We start from the raw sequence: 15805 nt of genomic DNA, 5'->3' as shown, positions 1-15805 counted from the left end.
AGCTGGCCTACCTTGACCCACTGCGCAGGTCCTCCAGCTTCCCTCTGACCCCGTGCTACCTCTACCCCACAGCACAAGCACCTGCCCTCATACTCACTCCTTCCCTGATTCCAGACCTCTTCCCCCTCCCCACCTCGGCCTCGTCTTAACAGCTGGCTCTGGTTTCCACTCCACCCCACCCCCGGTTTACATCTAGCTTCTGCCTTACCCCCTACACTGGGCCTCTCTTCTCCCCATCTTGTTTCTCACTCTGCATCTTTTACCCACAACTCCCAACTCCACAGAGGCTGACACTCCAGCATCAATGCTGCAACCCCTTCTTCTTATAATACCTTGACATGTGGTCCTACCACCAGTTGTGGGTCTGTGGAATTACCTTTCTGACTTTTATATTGCCTGGGTGCTGTCCAGCCATACAGTCCATCTCCAGGCTCCTCATCCTTCAAAATGGTGTCATATTTGGATAAAGTTTCCGTGGCATAGATGTCATCATCTTCCTCTTCCAGGGCACCAACACCAAAAGCCTTCAAAAACAAGATTCTGAACTGAGCAATTACAGGTTTTAGGGTGTGTCTCCGTGGAAGGATAAAGCTACTTTAAGGATGTGACCAAACAGACCACATCAGCACCGCAAGATCACCAACAGACAAGGGAAGTGGGAGACTAGATCGACACACAGAATCAAGTCATCTTGGAAACAATGGCCAGAAGTGAATGCCAGGCCTCCAGCGGTGGGGCTGTCCTCTGGGCCCAGCGGCAGCTACGGTCTGGGTCCTAACACAGGAAGGTGTGGAGAACACATCCAAGCAGCAATGCAGGAGGAGAAGAGGGCGTCCAAAAGAAGAAAGGCAGAATATTCATCTACTGTTCAGTGTAGCCAGGGCTGGTGAGCAAGATCTGAAGGCTACCACTACTGAAACAGCTACTGTGAGAGCTCCCAATCATTGTGGGACACGGCCTTCAACAAGCATCACTTTTTGTTTAAAAAAACTGGGAGAAAACAAGTATAGGAAAGAAAAGGCAATGACAAAATCTGCTAAATACAATTTAAGAAAAAGCCTCTAAATTAATGTGAGAGCACAGGCCATCAGGGAAAGCTCTCCATTTCCTCAAAGGTAAAAAGCAAGTCTCCCAAGTGAAATGTACACTCGTGTTCCCGATGTGGGGCTGGCAGCACTAGGAAACAGTCTGAGAGGTAGTAAAACTTGGACTTGAACTTGGAGAGACAGACTGCAATTTGATTATTAATTAAATATAAGGGGGAAGCGTGCTTTTTCTGCTCAGCCCCACACGGGTGTGGGAAAGCAGTCCTCAGTCCTGGGAACACACAACTCCATCAAGAACATTAGGTCACAGGATGTCAGCAGTAAAATCAGGAAGGTGTGCTTTACATGTCTTCAGAAAAGACTGTACAGAAAACAGAACCATTCTAAGTCTTCCTGTTAGTCAATGAATAATGAGTGACTACCATATATATAATATGATATGGAAAGCATTCTCACTGTCGACACTTCCATGTTCATGAAACAGAAACTTCTACCTGGCCTGAGATTCCCAGTTTTCTTCCTTTATTCACGCCAATCTCTCCAAGTAGATTGCTGGTCCCCTGGGGTCCCCCACCGAAAAGATTAAAATGTTCTCCCGAAGTTCCAAACAATGCTTGGTGGGGATCCAGGCCCTTGTAAGCCAGTCCATGCACATTATCTTTAGGTGTGAAATCCACAGGTGTGACATCTTTGGGGGCAAAGGTCACATTTTCAGGCACATAGTCATCATCTTCCTCCTGCTCACAATGATGAAAAAGTGCAATGAAGGTGACTCACTGACTGGTGCAAAGTCCTGTAAAATACTATTTTCAAATGATTAATTCCAAACACAACATTGACCGAACTTTCTTTTCCTCTATCACAAATCACTAAATCAAGTTCTTGATACTAACACAAACAGCGCCATTTTAACAATCTGAACAGACTTGGATATGTATGGTGCTGGCATGTTGCTGAATGCATTCTCTGATGTGAAGGTAGATTTAGGGTGGGAGTATTTCACTGTAGTGGGATCTAACTGATTTCTAAAATTATTTCCCACCCTAAAATTTCATGTTCATAAGAAAACAGATGTTTCTATACCAAATTCAAGGTCAGTCATCCCATACAATACCTCAGATCTGTCAGAGCCTCCAGGGGGTAAGGCACAGCCATAGATTTTTACTCCAGGATCTACAAAAGAGATTTCAGATACATTGGTCACGAGCGACTGAAAATAAAGAAACCGGAATTGCTGACGCTGTTTAGAGGTTCGCGGAAGCCCTTATGAAAGCTGCTCTGGCTCTAGGGTCAGAGACAAATCACTCAGGAATTGTGTGCCACCCACACTCCGGCAATAATGTGCTCCATGACTAACCACTACTGCCCCAGCACCATGGAGAATCCGAAGGAAGCTATTTCTGTCACCTGGCTGGGGAGAGCAAGGGCAAAAAAATCAACAGAAAATCACCCTGTCAAACTGTGACACAATTCTGACAAGAGTAGGAAACGGTTTCACGTGGTGCTAGCAGGAATACAAACTGGTACACTGCTTCCAGAAGGCTGTTATGCATGACACACAGAAAGCCTCAAAATACAGTTGATCTCTTGGGAACGTAAACTGGTAGAGCCACTGTGGAAAACAGTATGGAAGTTCCTCGAAAAATTAAAAACAGAAACACCGAGGTGCCTGGGTGGCTCAGTGGGTTAAGCCTCTGCCTTCGACTCAGGTCATGATCTCAGGGTCCTGGGATCGAGCCCCACATCGGGCTCTCTGCTTGGCAGGGAGCCTGCTTCTCCCCCTCTCTCTGCCTGCTGCTCTGCCTACTTGTGGTCTCTCTCTCTGTGTCAAATAAATAAATAAAATCTTTTAAAAAATAAATAAAAAATAAAAATAAAAATAAAAACAGAAACATCATGTGATCCAATAATTCCACTATTGGGTATTTATCCAAAGAACAAAAAAAAAAACACTACTTTGAAAGGATACAGGCACCCCTATGTTTATTGCAGCATTATTTACAACAGCCAAGATACGGAAGCAGCCTAAGCATCTGTCAACAAACAAATAGATAAGAAAGATGGGGTACATCTAAGTATGCAATGGGATACTACACAGCCATAAAAAAGGGTGAGATCGTGCCTTCTGTGGCATGGACAGACCTAGAGGTTATTATGCTAAGTGAGATAAGTCAGACTGAGAAAGGTAAGTATCATATGACTTCACTCATATGTGGACTCTAAAAAAAAACCAAACAAATAGCAGAATCAGGTTTATAAATAGAACAAACTGATGATTGCTAGAGGGAAGGAAGCAAAATGGGTGAAGGCAAGTGGGCGATACAGGCCTCCAGTTACGGAATGAGTAAGTCACGGGACTAAAAGGCCCAGCACAAGGAACAGAGTCAATGATATTATAATAGCATTGTGTGGTGACAGATGGTAGCTACGCTGGTGGTGAGCACAACATAACGTTTAGACTTGTCAGATCACTAGGATGTACACCTGAAACCAATGTAACACTATGTGTCAACTGTACTCAAATTTAAAGAAATTTTTTAAATACAGTTGACATTTGAACAACATAAGTTTGAACTGCACGGGTCCATTTATACACAGACTTTTTACAGTATAGTTAATGTAACTATATTTTCTCTACCTTCTGATTTCCTTTATAATTTTTTTTTCTAAGGCTTACTTTACTCCAAGAATAAAGTATAGAATACATATAACATACAAAATACGTGCTAGTCGACTATGTTATCGATAAGGCTCCTGGCCAACAGTAGGCTATTAGCAGTTAAGTTTTCGGGGAGTGAAAAGAAATATGTGGAAATATAACACTGTATGTTAATTATACTTGAAAAGAAGCAAATGAACAAACAAACAAATAAACATTATATGTGGATTTCCGACCACCCACAGGGTTAGTGCCTCTAACCGCCTTGTTCAACAGTCAACAGTACAGGCATACAACTTGACCCAGCAATTTTATTTCTAGAAACATGGAGCCATTAAAAAGTATGCTACAGGGGCACCTGATGGCTTAGTCAGTTAAGTGGCTGACTCTGGCCCAGGCCATGACTTCAGGGTTCGCAGATCAAGCCCTGCAATGCATGAGATGCCCTGCTCAGCAGGGAGGCTGCTTCTCCCTCTGCCTCTGCCACTCCTCACCCCCCCACCCCCTCACCCCCCTACATCAGCTCATGTTCCCTCTCTCACTCTCACTCTCTCAAAAAAACAACAACAACAACAAGAAACTATGCTACGGAATGAATGGAAATCAATATACATACCAGGTTTCTGTCGGCGTGGTTTTCTCTTTACTCGAGGTCCGACTCCTTGTCCTTCCTTCCAACCCATTTTTCTCAGCAATTCAAAACCAATAGATAATCTAGGATATCAAGGTACTGAATGTGAACTTCCTTTTATGATACTAGAGGACAGTAGGAAATAAGCAGCCTGTGGGTCCCTGTCCAGCTCACACCCTTGTCGTGCCTGAGCCCTTAAACACAGCCCAACCCCCCTCCACATCAGCCCCAGAAGGCCCTGCCGTGCCAGCCACAGCTGACCAGATTTGGGTGCACGCCCAACCTGGGGAAGTTGATCGGAAGCCCCCTCTGCTGGGCCTTTGGAATGGACACCTAGGGACTCTATATGGTCCTGGTCAAGTCTGTGGCCTGGGAAACCATGCGTCTGAGGCAGACACATCAGCCCACACGCCCAAGAGCAGAATAAGGAGATACTCAGAAAGAGCGGGTAGGATGAGGCAGACAGGAGAGAGCCCTTAAAGCTTCTGACAGAGAGGGAGGGAAGGCACCCCAGTTCCTAACAGCACACCAGCCTCCGTAAACCCCAGCAGCATAGCTACTCACTGGAGCTCTAGAACACACCATATGCAATAAAAATGCAAAGATCCTCTTGGCAAAACCCCCTTGTGCACTCAAGCTAGGCTTCTCCCACTTGTAACCAAACTACTCATAATTAGGATCATTATACATCTGCGAAGCAGTGATGCCAAGATCAGAAAAGTCAGAATTAAATTCTTCTCACTTTGCTGGTGTTATGAGGTCATCAAGCAGAGTAGCTCCAGGAATGGGGGCAGTAGCAGCTGCTAACTGCCTGGCCTTTTCTCGTATTCTATCTTTGGTTTTGGAAGCAAAATCATCCGTGGTAACAATCGCTTTAGGTGCTATCCCAAATTCACTAAGATCCTTAAAAAAAAAAAAAATTCAGACAGAATTACTTACATCATTTGGTAAGTGATTAACTGTAATACATCAGATGCCTTTATTTCTTAAAAGAAAAAAAAATATTAAAACTGCACAACTGATGGGTCACCTGGCTGGCTTAGTCAGAAAAGCATAGGACTCTTGATCTCAGGGTCGTGAGTTCGAGCCCCATGTTGGGTGTAGAGATTACATAAATGAGTAAATAAAAACTTCAACAAACAAACAAACACACAAACAGAAACTACACAGCTGAACTGGCGATCAGTGGAGCAGCTAACTTTACATCTGACTTTGGCACCCTCGCCTAAGCTAAGGACAGTGGCAGAGGACAGGGCATGACAATGGCCACTCACTGAGCAGACAGGAGGCACAGCCAAGCTAAGAAGACAGGAAGTAATTAAAATACACTAATTACTTTTACAGTAAGTAAGTGTGTTCCTCTTGGACAATATTTCAAAGGTCAGAGTGCAGGGGGCAAATAGAGTCACAGCCAGCAAGCATTCCTCAGCGCACCTACATGCTACTTTGAAGTGTTTTTGCATTTCCTGTTGGCTGCCTTTCCAGCAGTCTGTGCCTCTCCCGCGTTCCTCACAGAGCTCTGAAGTGTGCAGGTGCCTGCCTTCCTCTCTGCCACCATGCACTCCCCGAGTGGTGTGCCGGTGCGTGTGCTGGGACCAGAGGAGGGCTAGTGAATGGGGGGTGATGTCTTTTCTAAGCCAGTCTTTGGAGCCCATTTCCTTTGCCAAGGACTGCTTTAAGAATGAGCAGGTAAAACAACCTGCCCGGGGCACCTGGGGGGGGTGGTGCTCAGTTGGCATCTGACTCTTGGTTTGGGCTCAGGTCATGATCTCAGGATCGGGAGATGGAGCCCCACGTCGGGCTCCCACTCAGCGGGGAGTCTGCTCAAGATTTTCTCTCTTCCTCTCTCCCCTCCTCGACCCTGTGTGCTCTCTCGCCTTCTCTAAAAATAAATAAATAAATCTTAAAAAAACCAAAACAAAACAGAACCACAATCTGCCCAAGCAGACATGAGGGAAAATCCACAGCAGGACTCATGTGAATGGTTTCCTTGCTCTCAAGAAAAGATAACCAAGGGAAAAAGTCCTCCTTCCAGTGGATACTGGCATCCTGGATATGCCATCTGGAACTCCCGCTGCCATGATGGCACCACAGGGAGGGCTAGTATAAGGACAAGCTGACTTGCAGAATATGACTGAGAAGAGAGGACCTGGGACCTCGCTGACATCTAGACGTCTTGTTGCATGAGTCATGCTTCCTTATAGATTATGCTAGTCAAATAGGAAGGGGACCTCGGCTTGCCTCTTACCTGCAGCCTAAAGCATGTTAATAGTGTTTGATTTAATCTTTATCACAAATGAATCCACAACTAGGTTTTAAGGCAACAGAGGTTTAATTTTAAAACAAACTGGAGCCCATCCCGCAGGCCGGTAGGACACCTCCCCCCCACCAGCCCCAATTTACCCCTAAGAAGGTGGCAGTCATCATTGCTTTAATGATGGGCCCAGATGCCCGCATGTGGCTCCCTTTCACTCTTTGCTGGTCTAGTGGCTCCCGGTTCCTTCAACTGCAGCATGCCCGGCAGTTACTGTGGAAGCTCCGTGGGTGCTGCACTGAGGGGGCTATTGGGGCCTTTTCAAGAAGCTTGCCTATAAATGACTTTCCTCTCCACTCTTTTTTTTTTTTAACAGATTTATTTGTTTATTTATGTATTTATTTGACAGACAGAGATCACAAGTAGGCAGAGAGGCAGGCAGAGAGAGAGAGGGGAAGCAGGTTCCCTGCTGAGTAGAGATTCCCGACGTGGGGCTCGATCCCAGGACCCCGAGATCATGACCTGAGCCGAAGGCAGAGGCTCAACCCACTGAGCCACCCAGGCGCCCCTACTCTCCACTCTTAACTTTAAGAAACTGGCCCCAGCGTAAGATGTCATCCCAGTGAACACGAATCCATTGATGTACAGAGCACACTAGTCCAAATACGTAAAAAATAAAGCCTCGCAAATAAAGAAGGCATTGTCCACTGAACGTTCTGGGGAGAGCATAGGTGCTACAACAGCCAAGTGTACACATCCCACTGGCTAAGTGGCCATCAAAGTTCTGCATACCCACCTCTTCATCCATAAAATCTTCCGGACCAAGAACAGCTTTGTCTGCCCTGTTCTGTCGTGAAGACACGAAAGAAGAGGGTGTCCATCCTTGGAAGGAAAGCATTTAGAATATTACAATTTTGGTTTATAACTAAATTATTCAATAACACTGCAGTTACGGGCTGGAGACCCCCCGATACCTATAAACTCTTAGCTCCTTCCCATCTCCCTGCTCCTACGGACATAATTACATAATAATCAAATTATTACAGTGAAAGTGGAAATCTTTTCACGAGTAGATGTGAGTAAAAAGGTGCAAGGTCACCTTAAAAAGCAGACTACTCTGAGACCAGCAGGACAGCAACAGATACCAACTTATTTAGCATATCGCCGGAATACTATGTCAGGGTACCTGAGTCAGCAGTGAAAGGGTGGCTAGAACCAGAGTCGGAGAAGCAACACAGGGAATACTCAGGGGCCCCTGGCCCGAGGACTCAACCTGGCTAGTCTAAGTGCAGCTGTGCCTACCCAAGACCCCCAGTTCCATCCCAGTCCAGAGTCCTGTAACACCACCTCTGCTCCCTGTGCACAGTCACCAAGCGTGTGCCATGCTTACACCGTGAGAACGGTCTGGAGGTCAAAAGATACAGTTTTTCAGTTTTCTCTATGACTGACACACCTCCTCTCTCATTTGCTACGAGAGTCTTATGGACCTAAGGAGTATGCGGCAGATCCCCTGTTGGTCAGTGAGCAGAGCAGGTTTCCGGGCAAGTGTGGGAGACACCCCCAGCTACCCAGGAGTGGGGATCAGCTTTCCCAGGCTACTGCCTTCCTCCACTTTGGAGTTCTGTAGTCTCTGCCCAATTTCTGCACAGTCCTCCTCAGGGTAGAGATACTGCAGAGTATTAACCTATCACAGTCTACCCGACAATCACTTGAGCTGGTCTTACTACAGCGGACAGCACGGCTATAACTGCAACAGTCAGCAGTGTATCTGAGTCCTTCTTCCTTCACAAACCCTACCGCCATTTTTTACATTTTAATGTTAAAAATAAGTATGCTAATTTAATAGTGCCTTAGTCACTTACCTTGGCCTTTTCTAATAGTAAGGCTGACTATTCCATAGCTTTTCTAGCATTTCTGGAGTAGACTGGTCAAATACCTTAATCATTTGTTCACTGAACTGCTCTTTCTGGATACTGAACTTGAAATCACCTTATCAACCCCAACCATTTTTCTCACGTGGCTTGTTCTTGCTTTCCTGCACTGCTTTTTTCGTCTTTACTGTACTGTTGTTCTATACAAGCTATTGTATGTATCTATAAAAGAACTGCTCCACCTTGTTCTTAACTGCTGCTATAGGAATTACTCGGTTCATCCTACCCTCGTATCGGACATAAAAAAGCCATTTTCTTCCAGTGCCTATGTGAGAACATTTTTTAAAAACACACATTACTTTAAACAAGGCAGAGCTGATTAACTATTGCGTAATGTGAAAATTTTAACTGATTTTTTCTTCCGGTCGAGAGCAGGCGCTGACAAGTGCTGCTGTGGTCCCCAGTGTCAGGAGGGAGCATCTCTGACCCTCAGTGGCCTCATCCACACTGCAGCTCTGACACCTGTTCTCCTCAGTCACTGAGTCGTGTGAGATGAAGGTTACCTGAGTGAATGCATGTGACAGCACTTCGTGTGTTGCCGGCAAGATGGGGTAGACAATGGAAGTCAAGATCATCATTTAAACATCTGGTTAGAATGCATCTTTTTTTTTCTTTAAGTGAAGGAAAACTTTCCCTCTCAGATTGTAATGAACAACACACCAGTGGACTCTTGCAAACATGCCAAAGGCTGAAAGAACACAAAAGTCTATGGTGTGTGTATATTAAAGTGTTTAAAGAAGGTTGTTTTTTGTTTGTTTTGTTTTTGTTTTTAAAGGGAGAGGTGGAAGAGGGGGAGAAACTTATGCTATTTCAGTCATTTGCTTCAGCAATTTTAGAGCTCCAAGCAGGAAAATCATTACCTTCCTTTGAGCCAACAGTGTTGAAGTACCCAGCAGAGAAACCTCCGCTAAACGCTCCATGAAATCGTTTATATCTTCCTTTTTCATCTCTGACAGTCTGATCCTGAAGAGGAATTGGTTTCTTTGGTCTTTCACCTGAAAAAAATATTTCGGGCGAGAGAGAAGGGGATGGCGGATTAGAAAAACTTTAGACAAAATGTTATTTCTTAAACATAATGAACTGTTCACTTCTTGTAATTTCAAGTATAACAATTTCTTTAAAAGAGTTATTTATTTATTTGAGAGAGAGTGGTGGGGAGGGACAGTAGGAGAGGGAGAAAGAATCTGAAGCTGAACGCACACTGAGCACAGAGCCCAATGCAGGGCTGGATCCCACCACCCTGAGATCACAACCTGAGCTGAAAGCAAGAGTGTTCAACCGACTGAGCCACCCGACTGTGCCCCCCAAGTATAACAATTTTAACTAAGTTTCTTATTCCTAGACTTTACCTACTTATATAGTTTAGGAAGTAACACACGGTATCAAGCTTCTTTAGAGTTCTAAAGCAAATATAGATATTTCTTATCTGCATCAGATAAACATTTTAGCAAGAATGGCCTGATTCCCACAAAATTCCAACATGTAAACCGAATTACATGCTGGTTGGTGGGGAGGTTCCAACAGATGGAGGTAAACTCTACATGCAGCACTGGAGACAAATCGCTGGGCTGACACTTGGCACACAGAGCTTTGGGACAGAAGGAACACTTCTGTATCTCTTCTAGAACTTCACAGCATCCCGAGCCCAGATTTTTTCCTTTGATATTGCCTGTTCTCCCCAAATCTTAAGAGTTTCCTTATTTCTGGCAATCTCCTGATTCTATAGTTACTACTCTTTAGACTTAATCCTTTTCCTGCTCTCCTGCACAGGGATGGGTTGCTACAACACACAAGCAAAAAGGAACTCAGTAAAGTCTAAAAGTTCCTTAAGTTTAAACTTTCAGGCCCTATGATATACATTACGGCCTCATTTTATCAACTGCAATTCAGAATTCTGAATCTATTTAAAATAAAAAGTAAACATCAAGTTATTTTCAAACATTCAGCACAGAAAGCAGGTAATAGAGCAGTTAAAGGCGGGGAGTTGAGAGTCACAGCGCTCTCACCCGACCTTCCCAGCACCAGGACTTCCATCATCATGACTTCTCTTTGCCCCCTGACACAAATAGTAATAGCTATTTCATAGAGTTGTTATGCAAATGGAGTAGGATAATGCCTATAAAATGCTTAGCAAGAAGAGAGATACACAATAAACACTTTTAAAATACTAGCTGTCATTATTATTATTATTATTACTATTATTATGACGATGATATACAGTAGGAAAGCCCATGTGTACCTGTTATTTCAATAATTAAGCCAGTTAATCCTTCTGGAAGGTGGAACAAAAAGTAGAGGAACTTATGGCCTTAGAGTCCTAAATTCTTCCTAGTAACTTTTGAGGTCTTTAAGTCATTTCTGGAGTATAACCCCTAGCAGGGCAGTCAAAAGCTCAGGTTCTGAAGACCAGGAGATCTGGGTTCAAATCCCCCTCTCTTATTACTGCTAGCTTGGTAAACTTGGGCAAGTTACTGGAGCTCTCTAAGCCTCACCCTACACAACTGTAAAAGTAGGGAAGGGGGCGGTGGGGGAATGAGGTAGCTGAGTGATGGGTACTGAAGAGGGTACGTGCTATGATGAGCACTGGGAGTTACACACAACTAATGAATCACTGAACACTTCAACAAAAACTAATGATGTACTCTACAGTGGTTAACTGAACATAGTAAAAAATAAATAAATAAGAAATAAAAGTAGGGTAAGGAACAGAACCTACCTGGTAGGCTGGCGCACATGCAGAGGCCTGAGCACAGTGTCTAGTCATAGCGAAGCTCGGTCAATATCAGCTACAATTTCATTTCACTCTAAAGAGCCGAATTACAACTTGGGCCCCCTAATCCAAGATTGTCACTGTTGCTTAGAAATGCGTTTCACGGGATCCACTACCATGCGTGCCCCTGGCATGATTCCTGGCTAAGGCAAGGTTTCTCAACCTCAGTGCTATCGGCAGTCAGCACTGGCTGATTCTTTGTGGTAGGACGGTCCCGTGCACTGTGGGACGGTCAGCAGCATCCCTGACTTGGAACGCTAGACCCCAGCCAGGAAGCATGGCTCCCCCCGCCCGGCTTGACAACCAAAAATGTCTTCAGACTTTGCCAAATGTCCACTGAGAGGCAAAATCAGCCCCAAATGAGAACCACTGGGCAGGGCCTGCCAATGTGAGGTGCTATTCTTACTCGGTTCTCAAGGTGCTCTTAATCAGGAGGGGGGATAAGATCTGCAGACAACTAGGTGGAACCTGTGGCGGCAGATCCTGAGGACTGACCAGCACGGCCGGCAGGAGCCCCAAATGGAGACGCCACCTCTAATCACATCAGGAAAGAACTCCGGGGAGGAGGTGACATTTTAGCCAGGCCCTCTTATAATTACTGCTACTAATAACTAATCCCTTCTTTTCACACATATTATCTCACTCATCGTACCTGATAAGAACGCTCTGATTCAGTAACTGCCCCAATGTCCACAGCTAATAAGCACAAAGTTGCAATCAGATCTCAATTCTGCTTCCAAGCCAGAGACATCACCCAGACTATCTTTCACCATGGAAGCAGCCCTGTACCAGGCTCTGGGTGTGGAAAACCAACCACAACTCTATCTCTGTTTCCAGGGCCCTCAGAGCCCAGCAGAGGAGACCTGAATATACAGGAACTCTTCCGATGATGTCCAAGAACCACATCATAGTCTCCCTCAGCATGAGCAGGATCTGATAGCTACTGATAGAGACACAATTCCCAACAGAAGCATTAAGTCCACCGGTAAACAGGAAGTCTACAAAGATAACATCAGATGTTTTGAAAAAGTAGCCTAGTCTGACTGGAAGGCAGGCAAGGAGCAGAAGATGGAACTAGAAGGGCAGATAGTGCAGAAGGCCTTGAACCCAGTGCTTCAGGGTCTGCGGTATGTCCTGGAGGTGGTGGGAGCCACAGATAGTCTTTTTTTTTTTTTTAATTTATTTATTTATTTGACAGACAGAGATCACAAGTAGGCAGAGAGGCAGGCAGAGAGAGAGGAAGAGAAGTAAGTTCCCTGCTGAGCAGAGAGCCCTATGCGGGGCTCGATCCCAGGACCCCGGGATCATGACCTGAGCCGAAGGCAGAGGCTTTAACTCACTGAGCCACCCAGGCACCCCTGCCACAGATAGTTTTAAGTGGGAGAGTCATAACATCAAGGAGGAAAATCGTCCTTAAGTTAATCTGAGTACAGGATGAACCAGAGATGAGGAGAACTCCAGAGGCAACTAAAGTATCTAATGAGGGAGGTAAGCACTGGTGCCCTCTTCCCTCCAGGCCAGAGAGCCTATCTATGGGTCTGTGTGTGACAGACGGTTTGGCCACTGTCTCTTAACCAGTAAACCTTCCTCTCAGGAGCAGCAACTTTAATTAAGTAGTAGAGTCCCTCCTCTACCAATGTTTATCTAACCTGTCACTAAAACTTCAAAGCAGAAGGAAAAGTGATTATTGGTCTAGTATGTTATACTGTAAAATGCACTCAGAGTGCATTTACACTTCAAAGTGCATAGGAAACAATGACTCAATCTTCAAAAACTACCAATGCTGAGAAGTTAAAGAACGATCTCAGGCTGGGGGGCAGAAAGGGTCTACAAATCCAATGCCCCTTGCTTCCATTTCAAAAGTGTGGTTAGGTCATTAGACTTCATTTCAGATTCTGTGCATCATCAAAGAGGAAGAATTAGAAGAATGTAGGTCAAATAGTTGATGGCTTACAATATGTCACTCACAAGGAAACAAGTGTGAACCAGAAATATAGAAATGTATTAACAGCTGCCCAACCTGGCTGTAATAACCTTCACCCATGCATGTTTAACCCCTGCCCTCTTTCTGAATAGCGAGATCTACCAGTTTTCAAGGAATCCCATCCTGCTGTCTCAGGGTTCTCTGCCAGCTTGTGTAGGCTATTTCCTGTCTATATCATATAAGGTAGCACTTACAAAACTCCTACTTTTGTTTCAACTAGATTTAAAACTCTTCCAATACAGGATCTCTGTCAACAAATTCTTTGAGATCACGAGGTGATGTGTTTGCCGGTAAAGCTAATGTGATCCTAGCCTGTGTTAAAGAACTACAGTCTAGGGCACCTGCGTGGCTCAGTCAGGTAAGTACCTGGCTTCAGCTCGGGTCATGATCCCAGGGTCCTGGGATTAAGCCCCGCATTGGGCTCCCTGCTCAATGGGGAGCCTGCACTCCCTCTCCTTCTGCCTGCTGCTCCCCCTGCTTGTGTGCTCGCTCGCTCTCTCTCTGTCAAATAAAATCTTTAAAAAATAATAAAAATAAAAAATAAAGAAGTACAGTCTAGAATGAAGGACATACCAATGGTAGCCCTGCTCTACCCACACTCTGGTCCCATACTTAGAGAAAGGCTCTGACAAATTGGGGTTTCCAGGACTTTAAACTGATTATATTGGGGTGCCTGGGTGGCTCAGTCATTAAGCGTCTGCCTTTGGCTCATGTCATGATCCCAGGGTCCTGGGATTGAGCCCCACATCGGGCACCCTACTCAGCGGGAAGCCTGTTTCTCCCTCCACTTCCCCTGCTTCTGTTCCCTTTCTCGCTGTACCTGTCAAAAAATAAATAAAATCTTTAAAAAATAATAAACTGAATATATTAAAGGGTGTTGAGTGCAATAAAGAGATGTCTTAGAGGAAATCCAAGAGCTGTCTTCAAACACATAAGAAGCTTTCAGAAGACTAGTGTCCCTCTGTCTTTTGTAAGCAGAGAGTAGAAGTAGGGCCAGCAGCCAGTAAAATTTTCTAATGATTGGAACTGCTTGTAGGAAACAAAAGGGTAATCAGTGGAAAGTACAGAAGTACAACTAACCTGGTAAAATGTGGTCAGGGTGGAAAATAAGATCCCACCAACAGAAGGCTTGCAAGTAACTCCTAGCCACCATGCTTCCTTGGTCCTTCCCACAGGACTAGAACTGCCATCAGTCCTTACTGGGCACTCAATACATTGCTGAACAAATCGAGTCATTAACGTATCAGCCCAGAAACATGAGAGAGAACCTTACCTCACCTTACCCTCACATCTATATTTCAGCAGCAAGTCTGGTCTGCTCTGCCTTCAACCTACACCTCCACCCAGACCATCACTTATCCCCTCCACTGCTAACACCCCAGTCCAAGCCATCATCATCTCAAGACCTCTTTTTCTTTCTGCTAATCTCCCTCAATCGGTTTTGCCCACCACCCCCCAGCCCGCCTATTCTCAAAATCGAGGGCTAAATAATCTTAAAAATATACATCTCTCCCTTGTGTAAAACCCCGCAATGACTCTTCAACACTTAGTATAAAATCCAAACATCCGTACATACTAAGTAGATGCAGCCCCTGCCTCCCCCTCTTGCATCATCTCTACCAGTCTCCCACTGGAGTCGTCGGCTCCACCCACACCAGTCCTGCCTGTCCCTCAATTTGTCAAACTGACTTCAGAAATTTTGCACCCGCTGCTCCCTCTAATTGAAATGTTCTCCCACCCAAATCTTCATATGGTTGGTTCCTTCCTCTGTTTCAAGTCTGAGCTCAAACGTCCTCTCCTAGGGAAGACAATGCCCGACCACCCACCCCGGTTCTCACACAAGCCTGTTTCGTCATCTTTCTGTTTCCCACCCCTCAGGGTCTCTTATCCATCCCTCCAGAACGTGAGCACCCCCAAAGCACACCGCACGTCTCTCTCGTCTCTGTTCCCGACACCAGTAGCGAGAGAGCCTTGCCCACGGGGCCACCCGAGGTCCGGCACAGGGTTGAGCGGTTTTGCCCGGAATCCTGGACCTGTTTCTCACAGACCCCAGAGACCAATCTGGCCCGCACCTTCTTCCAGTGGCTCCAGGCCTGTCCCATAGCTGACTAAGTCCTCATCGCTGTCACTGTCCAACGCCGCCATGCCGCTCCCTTCCGGGCCCCGCCCCCTCGCTACGGATGCCTCGAAGGGCCTAAAGCCTTCAGCCCTTTCTCCGCGAACCTAAACGAAGCTGTGAGTGCAGGTGCAGGAACGTGCCAGCGGGCCTGCCTCTCGCCCGGCGCCTGGTATTTCTCCACCCCGTCTTAACCAGAGCCGGACGCAGCAGGCGTTGCCTCGGGGGCTCTGGCAGCCACGATTTCCCATCCTAGCTCCGCATTGAGCCGGTCAGGAGGAGGCGCTTGGGAGAAGCTGGAAGCCACCCAGAAGTCCCGCCGCGGGGCTGGTGCCCGGTGTTGTATGCCCGCCCACACCCGTTGGCCCCCCACCGCCCCCCCCACCGCCCCCCCCCCACCTCCCTGCCCGCAAC

General features: G+C 45.9%; 1 protein-coding gene across 1 annotated transcript in view; it reads right to left on the bottom strand.

Moving 5' to 3' along the window:
• Positions 1 to 15456, bottom strand: part of GPATCH1 (G-patch domain containing 1) — a 44885-nt gene extending 29429 nt beyond the window's left edge. Inside the window, exons 1-8 of the mRNA XM_080827969.1 lie at positions 15348 to 15456; positions 9382 to 9516; positions 7387 to 7472; positions 5079 to 5239; positions 4322 to 4419; positions 2161 to 2219; positions 1541 to 1783; positions 377 to 524 (exon numbers count right to left, since the gene is read on the bottom strand). Of these exons, the coding sequence (XP_080684095.1) occupies positions 377 to 524; positions 1541 to 1783; positions 2161 to 2219; positions 4322 to 4419; positions 5079 to 5239; positions 7387 to 7472; positions 9382 to 9516; positions 15348 to 15420 (1003 nt within the window). The 5' untranslated portion in view covers positions 15421 to 15456. The remainder of the gene's footprint in view (positions 1 to 376; positions 525 to 1540; positions 1784 to 2160; positions 2220 to 4321; positions 4420 to 5078; positions 5240 to 7386; positions 7473 to 9381; positions 9517 to 15347) is intronic.
• Between the last annotated feature and the right edge of the window lie 349 nt (positions 15457 to 15805).

The sequence above is a fragment of the Martes martes genome (assembly GCF_963455335.1).
Source record: "Martes martes genome assembly, chromosome: 17".
Lineage (NCBI taxonomy): Eukaryota > Metazoa > Chordata > Mammalia > Carnivora > Mustelidae > Martes > Martes martes.
The sequence above is the reverse complement of the archived record's forward strand: the minus strand, read 5'-3'. Positions and strand labels throughout refer to the sequence as shown.